Source organism: Helianthus annuus, chromosome 13, assembly GCF_002127325.2.
Source record: "Helianthus annuus cultivar XRQ/B chromosome 13, HanXRQr2.0-SUNRISE, whole genome shotgun sequence".
NCBI classification, from domain to species: domain Eukaryota; kingdom Viridiplantae; phylum Streptophyta; class Magnoliopsida; order Asterales; family Asteraceae; genus Helianthus; species Helianthus annuus.
The window spans coordinates 122,069,156-122,078,240 of record NC_035445.2 but is presented as its reverse complement, the minus strand read 5'-3'; the positions used below and the strand labels follow the sequence as shown (position 1 = coordinate 122,078,240).

General features: G+C 35.7%; 1 protein-coding gene across 1 annotated transcript; it reads right to left on the bottom strand.

Moving 5' to 3' along the window:
* Positions 1–417: 417 nt before the first annotated feature.
* LOC110899147 (sucrose nonfermenting 4-like protein) lies at positions 418–7,977 on the bottom strand. The gene is made up of 13 exons (XM_022146021.2): positions 7,554–7,977; positions 7,340–7,427; positions 6,229–6,411; positions 5,549–5,683; positions 5,395–5,454; positions 5,027–5,116; positions 4,232–4,366; positions 3,969–4,113; positions 3,400–3,573; positions 2,820–2,883; positions 2,651–2,720; positions 1,441–1,552; positions 418–777 (listed from the first exon to the last, which is right to left on the bottom strand). The coding sequence occupies exons 1-13, from the start codon at positions 7,640–7,642 to the stop codon at positions 686–688; spliced, it is 1,437 nt and encodes a 478-aa protein (XP_022001713.1). The 5' UTR covers positions 7,643–7,977; the 3' UTR covers positions 418–685.
* Between the last annotated feature and the right edge of the window lie 1,108 nt (positions 7,978–9,085).

Here is a 9,085-nt window from a genome sequence, read left to right as displayed (position 1 = left end):
CGCCCGGTGTCACAGTGGTTGGCCACGTCGTTCCTTGCCGTTCCAAAAAAAAAAAAAAAACACAGAGTTCATTTATTTGATCATTGAACACAACAGTTGAGTTATTTCAGTTATAACTATAACTTTAACTTTAACTTTTGTTGACTTTATAGCAACATTTTTCAGTTACAACCATAACTTTAATTTTTGTTGACTTTATAGTCCAACATTTCACAGCAACTACAATAAATGCATCTCTTATTATAAATCCACCCCAAGTTCCTTTGTGTGAACGGCATCTGCTAGTCGTGACTCGGTAGCTTATTGTGAACGTCGGTTCATATCGACCATGCTGCGGTTAAAACGTCAAACCAAATTCGTTTGCGAGTTTTTATAAGGTCAAGCACAAAATGTAAGCACTTAAAAAGGAACCAAACGGAACAAACTCAACACAAACCACCATTTCATAAGTTATATTTTCCAGTTGTCTGTAAAAAAAAAAAAAAACCATAGTTGCCAGTCAAACTGCATTCTACAAAGAGGCAAAACTAGTAGAGTACACAAAGGCAAGTCGTCGAGTAATGGTGATGAACAAACAAAATACAATTGGGATTTACATGCCTTTTGCTCTCGGGAGACTTTGTCACAACGTAAGGCGAAATTTGCAATTGTAAGCTTGAAAGAATTGTAAAGAATCGTGGATCGATTAGCTAAGCAGGAACCTGAATATGTCACCTAGAGAAATTATACCTTCAACCCGCTTGCTTCCAGCCTCCACGATCACAACTCGTCTTACCCCTGTGACCCAAAACAGATAAGAGATCAACATTGATCTAAGAGATTAAAGCAAGTTATATATATATATATATACACTAATTTGCAACTTAGGTATGCATCATGGGTTGTACCCACCGTTTGTTTTTTTTTATCTTTAATTTTATACTTTTAACCCAATACTTTTACATCTTTTACAACTTAACCATAGTTAATGGCAAATAGCGACACATAGCGATAAAGTACCTATATGCTACATAGCAAATAACGTTATTCGTTCTCTATACTTTTCATCTTTTACGTTATTCGTTTTATGTTTCGGTCCAACTTTTGCGAGTTAACACGCCACAACGTGCATGTGTGGTTCAACGTTTTTACGCCTATTTTTTCGCGTTCAACGGCCCCATCACAAAGCGTTGGTTCTATATCGACTTAGTTATTGTTTTCTGTGTTTTACGTTTCGCTTGCGTGGTTCAACATTTTACGTCTACTTTTCGTTCGGTTTTATTATTCTTGTTTTTTATTTAATTTTTTTAATACAAGCTTTTTCGGTGTTGGTGGTCGCTGGCAGTGGTGTGCCATTGGTGCCACGTGGCACGGTTTTACGCCCCCTGGCATGCATGCGCCTCCCGAGGGGGGGGGGGGGTAGTTCTAGTTCATACTTAAAAATAAAAGGTAAGCAAGTACCTGGTTTTGCCAATCTTTCCATGACTTTATGCAGAGAATCGGAGCGTAGGCACATGTGGCATCTTTGTCCGGTTGCCCCATAAGCATACGGTTCTTGTCCCAGCTGCAAAGCCTGATATTACCAGAAACATCAAAATACAGACTTTGCAAAAAAGAAACGAAAAATAAAAATAAATGAATATTGAAACCCCATGTGGGAGTAGGATTTCTTTAAGAGGTGACAAAATATGAAGGTCAATGGGCCAAACAAGGTCAGTCAAAAGGGTAATAATTTTGGTATGGTTTGGGTCTAGAGATGATTTCGGTTTTCTTAGGAACCCAAACCAGTTTTCTTTTTGGCCGGTTCTTGGCCAAACTGGTTTCGGTTCGGTTTTGCCCTGGTTTAGCCGGTTTTTAACACCAGTTTCGGTTCCTAACCAGCTCTTGCGTGCACTTTTTTCTAACCATTATTGTTACGACAAAAAAGGTAAAAAAACATAAAATACGATTTTATTTAATTTTCTATAGTTTTTGAACTATTTTAGGATAAAAATAACCAACTTTTTATAAGTTTTTTAAATCAATAAAATAACATTTTGTTAAAAAAAATGGACCGGCTTTTCTTACCAGTTCCTAACGATAGCGATGAAATAGCGGTCACTATTTCATGTTTAGCGATACAGTAGAAAATAATTTTAGAAATATTTTATATGTATATTTTACCAAAATAAAATATAAAAAAACTGAAAAATTTACAAAAGTCTCCGCTATTTACCACTACCATGAGCGCTATAGCAGGCGCTATGCTCGCTATTAACTATGATGGGAACCGATTCCAAACCTACAGTTTGCATACCAAACCGAACCAGTTTGTATGATATCGGTTCCAAACTGGTTACGGTTCGGGTCGGGTTTTTAAGAACCGGTTCGGTTAACCAGTTTGGTGTTCGTCTCTATTTGGGTCACCCAAAAAAACTTACTGTCCAAGTTTACCTTTTTATCATATAGATATAAGTTTTACTATTTCGATAATCATATATAAAAACACTTGACGCAACTTACAAAGTTATGACCCGTTTCCTTTTTTAGCTAGTTTTTAACATTACCCATTAAGAGGTAAATAAATATAACGCAAATCAACCAATTCATAAGTAAATGGGTTAAAAATTCCACCTCTACTTCCCGAAATACTACTTAAGATTAAAGGGTTAACTGATCAAACGATGCTTACCTGATGAATAGTCATTTCTTCAAGGTTAATGTGTGTGTAGATTTTGTCTTTTGCCAAAGCAGTTATATCACTGTCAAAGAGTAAACCAACAGAGAAGAAACTATGCTAAACTCTACAAGACAACACCGGTAAACACTAACAATACATCGAGTTATAGAGATAGATTTACCTTCGAGAGTATACATCCAATAATGAGTCGTTGTCATCGACAATTGGAATTGAGCTAACTTCAGCTGCAGAAGAAATAAAGATGAATATGTAAAACCGTACACGTTACACTTCTAAAAATGTTATACAACCATTTCCATGGTTCATGTGTGTAGCTTTTGCCTTTTAGTAATAGACCGATTGTACAACTTTATAAATAGAGTAAAATACACAGATGGTACCTGTGGTTTATCAAAATTTTGGATTTGGTCCCTAGCTTTTCAAAAGTATATGAATGGTCCCTGTAGTTTGCACTTTGTAACGCATTTAGTCCCCGGCTAACAGATCTAAAAGTTTCAGGATGTCCAAGTTAGGGACTAAATGCATTAAAAAGTGCAAACCACGTGGACCATCCATGTACTTTTGGCAAAGTTGGAGACTGCATGCGTTACAAAGTGCAAACCACCAGGACCATCCGTGTATTTTTGGAAAGCTAGGGACCAAATCCAAAATATTGGTAAACCATAGGGACCATCCGTGTACTTTACTCTTGTTATAAATATTATACAACTTTTGTCATATCTAATTAGCGTAAGACAAACCTTGCACAAGCAAATTTAGGGCTGCGCTAAGTGAAGAGTTTGGTTTTAATATTGCCAACGGTTGTCGATTCGGTTCACCGATTTTCGGCACCCATGTACCAAACGGAAGGGAACAAACCGGCAGTTGCAATATGGGCAATGAACTTGCTGAATGTCTAAAGTATCTGCAAACAACTGGATTAAAAGATGCACTTCGTTAGCAAAGTAAATAAAAAATTAAGTAAAGTACACAGACGGTCCCTGTGGTTTACAAAAATTTTGGATTTGGTCCCTAGTTTTCCAAAAGTACACGGATGGTCCCTGTGGTTTGCACTTTGTAGCGCATTTAGTCCGCAGTCAACAAATCTAAAGGTTTCAGCAGGTTCATGTTAAGGGCTAAACGCGTTACAAAGTGCAAATCACAGGGACCATCTATGAACTTTTGGCAAAAGTTGAGGACTAAAGGCGTTACATAGTGCAAACCACAAGGACCATCCATGTACTTTTGGAAAGATAGGGAGCAAATCCAAAAATTTGGTCAACCACAGTGACAATTGTGTACGTTAGTCAATTAATAACAAAAACCTTACGTTTTAGTACTTCAGAAAGTGAAGCAAGATATAATAGTTGTGGATATGAACCATCATCTGAACTTGAATGAGTGATTGGAACCGTAGCTACTCGATTCTGCAGTATCTTTAACGTGACGTTTTTCAAGTTTTCATCAGGCCCAGCCTGAACAAACAAAATTGATATATAAAAAACTACATCAAAAACTAATCACAAAATATTGAAAAGTCATACAGAACTTTTAATAAAAAATAGGAATTAAATTTTGAAAATAATTACGCACCTGCACGAGTCGTTTCGATAGTATTTTACCATGTTCCATAGTTTGATTAGTCAGATACGGTTTTGCCTGTTTCCAAGCGGATATAGTAGTGGTCTCGAGTTCTTCTTCGGTCAGATTGGACCCGTGCTTACCAAGCTGCAAAATAATTACGTTAACAATCGACCATTATAAACCAAGAATATCTATCAATAAAATATTTTTTCACCAAGATTTATTAACTCTTTAGTCACCCTTTACACACCATTTTAGTTAGGAAAAACCGGCAACTAAAAGGTAACCAAAGATCTTAAGTTTGCCAATGTAAGAAACAAGAAATTGTCTCTCATCGATAGAAGTAAAAGTTCAACAATAGACAAACTTAGTATTGGAATATAGTATTTAGGGTTTTAGTATTGGAATATAGTATTTAGGGTTTTAGTATTGAGCACACGGCCCTGTTTTATCTCTATATATTGTAACCCTAATGAATGGAATCAATCATGTTAGCCGATCATGTTTATCATTAAATAGGGTTACAATATATAGAGATAAATTGGGTTTGTCGGCTCGGTACTAAAACCCTAAATACTATATTCCACTAGAGTGAAGTACATGGTTGGTCCCTAAATTAGCAAAAACCGATCTTTATCTCCTATTTACGAGAGCGAAAGCTGCCCCCCCCCCCCCAAACCCCATTGTCAAATTTGCTATATTTGATTACCTTTCTTGGCATGTTTCACTTTTAAATATTTCTAATTGAAAAATATCCAACTAAATTAGTCTTAATGTCGATAACTGGATTTGCTTAAAACTCACCTCCCGCATTATTAAAATAAAATCCAATGCACTTAAAACACCAACAAACTGACCCTTGCTGAAGTCCCAAAGAGGAGCCGTAGAAATTCCCTGAAAATTGCTCAGTTTTAGAAAACGTACATATAGACGAATAATATCAGATAGAAACGCACAAGAACGTGCGATAAGATAATTATTAGGGCTAATATCATAGTATAGCAACATACTTAGGTTCGTTGTTTGTTTTGGTAATTATAATTAATAATGTCGTGACTCGGTAATTATACTTTTTTAAATTGAGCTAATTTGATAATTTAATTTGATCACTTGATGACCAGTTTCTTGCTTATGTGGCATTTTTTATCTGATAAAGGATATTGTGGAAATACCTGCTCATAAAGGATATGAAACGCTTGCTTTACAGGTAAATCAACATCTAAGGCAATAACCTGAGAACGACAGTTTACAAAAAAAAAATATATGAAAAAAAACGTGAATTCAAGTTAATTATTTTATTAAAAAAAGACCAATAATCATATCAACCTTGCCAGACTCAGGAAGCAGCTCATACGCCATATGCGTCGACAAAAACGAAGAAATCCGTTGACGGGATGCCTCGAGGTCGGTTTCTGATATCTTCGGCAACGACTCATGTAATGTGCTATCGGAAACTCTTACCTACAATAAAAAAAATTAACAAAGAAAATGTAGAAACTGTCAAATTACAGCAGCAGCTCATTAGATAGAAAAATGAGTAAAATGCCATTTCCGTCCCTAAGGTTTGGCTACTTTTGTGACTTTCGTCCAAAGTTTGTTTTTCCGCATCTGGGTCCAAAAAGCTTAAAATCTTGCCATTTTCATCCAACTCGTTAACTCCATCCATTTTTTAACGTTAAGTCCGGGGTATTTTCGTCTTTTTTGACATGTTTTTGATGATTAAAGGGTTTGGGTGGGGAGAAAGTCAACAGAGGTGGTTCTTTATTTCTTATAGTGTTTTTTTTTATTTTAATAAAAAAATATCTAAAAAGGTAAAAAGACGGAAATGCCCCTAATTTAACGAAGAAAAAAGGAAGGAGTTAACAAGTCCGGTGAAAATGACAAGATTTCAAACCTTTTGGATCCAGATGCAGAAAAACAAACCTTTGGACGAAAGTCGCAAAAGTGGTCAAACCTCAGGAATGAAAATGGCATTTTACTCTAGAAAAATAAAATAAGTGTCCTACCACTCGCTGAAACGTCTCGTTGTCAACATCCATGCTTGAACCGGAAGTCGCATGTGGACTCAAGACTGCGGAGTTATAGTCCGGCTCCCGGTTTAAGAGTACGGTGTTTACGATACCGTAATTACCAGTTACAAAAGGTTGGTGCTCATCGTGTCGCCATTCACCATCGACGATAAATTTATACTGCATAAGGAAAACAAAATGTGAATATCAATTAAATGAAGATAAAGTGAAGTTGCCCTGCAGCGCAGTTGGCAATCTTCATCCCGATGAGGGCTTTGGCCGGGGCTCAAACCCGGGTTCGAGTCTGAGGGACACCGGTGCCCAGCTTCGGCTGAGTAATTTCACCGCCAGGCAGCGATCCGGTAAGCTAGCTTGGGAGGGGGGATCCCCTCCGCGGTCAGGGGTACCGTGCGTCTACCTTTTTTTTTAAGATAAAGTTATTTATCTTGATATTAATTTAAATTTTAAACATAAACGTTTTTACATTCTCTACAAAATGTGGTCTGGGACATAAACAAGATTTACGTATTTCGAAGACCAAACTTCATCGTAGCACTCCTGTTAATTTGTTGATGTGTCTGTCGAATAATAGGCATGTGAATTACACAACATTTAATCTTTCAGGATCTTTCTTTATGCACAACAGTACATTTGTACATAACTTTATTAAAAGTGGCTATCATGTGTAATATTAACTTTGCAAGAAGCCATTGAGTTGTAAAGAAGCTCTATACGGTGAATGCTCAGTTAAGTAATCAGTCCATGTTCAATATGACTCACATCTACTTTCGTAATCGTAACCAGCATCAAAGTTAACCGTCACAAAACATACTTTATTTCAAGCAAACTGCAAACTAAGATAGACGGCCCAAATATTATTCAAAATACGATAATAAACACACTAACAATTGGCACTACTTAACTAGCTCATTAACCATGTGTACAGTTGATACAAAAGTAACTGGCGTAATCAAAAGGTCTATACTTTATGCCATCTGGGATCATCATCCCATAAGATTCTTTTCATACGGGAATTGGTTCATCAAGACTTAAATACCCTTATCAACGAGCTTATCGATAATTGAACAATATCAAAGTAAAATTTAACCTGATGGTAGCCAGGTGGCAAGCTGCATATAGTCTGAAACACAGTCGGGCATCCCTCAACCGGCGTCATCGGCCAATGCTCAGACCACCTACACAAACACACACACACACCATCAATCAAACCCAATTCAATACTCACTCAGACATTATCACAAACACCTGGCATGCACCCATAAAACCAAACACAGCTTCACATCAAACACTCAAACTCTTACCCTGTAAAAGAGCCACTTAAATACACACTTCTTCCCCCATAAGGCCACACAAATCTTGCAGGTGTCAAACCTTTTCCAGCCCCATCCATCCCACTTACAGATCAAACAACTTTCTTTATTTCAGCTCAAATTAAGCTCAAGAAACAACCTCATGCATAGAACTAGAGATACAAATTAAGACCCAGAAACAAAGAATTGGGGGAAAATGGAAAGAACCCTAATGAGAAGGAATCGAATTGAATTGGATCTCAAATTGTGAATGCAAACGTGTCGATAAAACCCTAGAGAGGAAAAAGATCGAAACTTTATTGGGGGATAATGTGTAAATTGTGCAGAAAAATAAACCCTTTAAAGTTTTTCAATAAAAAGATGAATCTTTTTGGTGTGGTATAGGTGGGGTGAAGTGATTTGAGAATTTGGGGAAAAATTCTATAACCTTACAAATTCAAAGGGGATGTACAGTAGTATTAGTTTTTTTTTTTTTTTTTTTTTACATTTTGACTTCTTTTTTGTCTTTATTATTTCTCTTTAAACTTTTACCCCTTAACTTTCAATGTTAACAATTTCAACCTCTTAACTTTCTATAAATTTTGTAATCAAGTTTTACGTATTTATTTTTATGTACACGTTTCTATAAATTTATATTGATTTACGTTTAGACGTATATTTTTCCCGTTAATAAGTTTGGTCAAATATAATATATTCCTTATGCTTATTATTATGTACATTTTCTGTTTGTTTATGTTTTGATGTAATTTTTTTCTATAAATGAGCCGGTTAATATATAATATGTTTTCATGCTTATTTTTAGTACGTGTTCAAATGGTCTACGTTTCGACGAAATTTTGTTCGGAAACACGTCGAGTAAAATATAATACGTTTTCATTAAATGCTATAAATTCGAGTCACTCTACGTTTCGACACGTCACAACACGCCGTAACTATTTTCTTACGTATTTATTTTTATGCACACGTCGGTATAAATTTAAGTTGGTTTATGATTCGACGTAAATTTTCTTCAGAAATATGTGTCAAATATAATTCGTTTTCATTCTTATTTTTATGTATGTTTTCAGTTGGTCTACACTTTAACGCAAATTCCAATTAGCAAATTATGTGGATAGTGCTTTTATCCTATTAACTTTTTTGTTTCTTTCTTGGATTTTTTCTGGACTTTATTATTTTTATTTTTTAGTTTTCTTATGTTTAGTGTTTTAGTTTTACGTTTTTTTCATTAAAGCTATATTTAAGATAACATTTACGTTTCCATATACAATTAATTTAAAATCAATTCGTCCTGGTGTCCAATTGAAATTTATTTTTATGGTTTTTGGTCGATGTAAAACATGTGTCGATATCCTTTTGAGCATATTTCTTTCGATTGGTATACTGAACCAAAATAGATATCAACCGAAACCCCGCAGCGTAGCGCGGGTATTCCTTCTAGTTCGATTACAGTTGCGAAGTCACGTACTCAACCGTTCATTGGGTAGCAATGGATGGGAACCAACGGAAGATGAGTATAAAAATGC

Coding starts and splice junctions, on each gene's coding strand:
- LOC110899147 (XM_022146021.2), bottom strand. CDS start 7,642: ATGGATGGGGCTGGAAAAGGTTTGACACCTGCAAGATTTGTGTGGCCT. Junction 4,114..4,231: donor TATCGAAACGACTCGTGCAG/GTGCGTAATTAT, acceptor TTGTTTGTTCAG/GCTGGGCCTGATGAAAACTT. Junction 2,721..2,819: donor TTGGATGTATACTCTCGAAG/GTAAATCTATCT, acceptor ACTCTTTGACAG/TGATATAACTGCTTTGGCAA.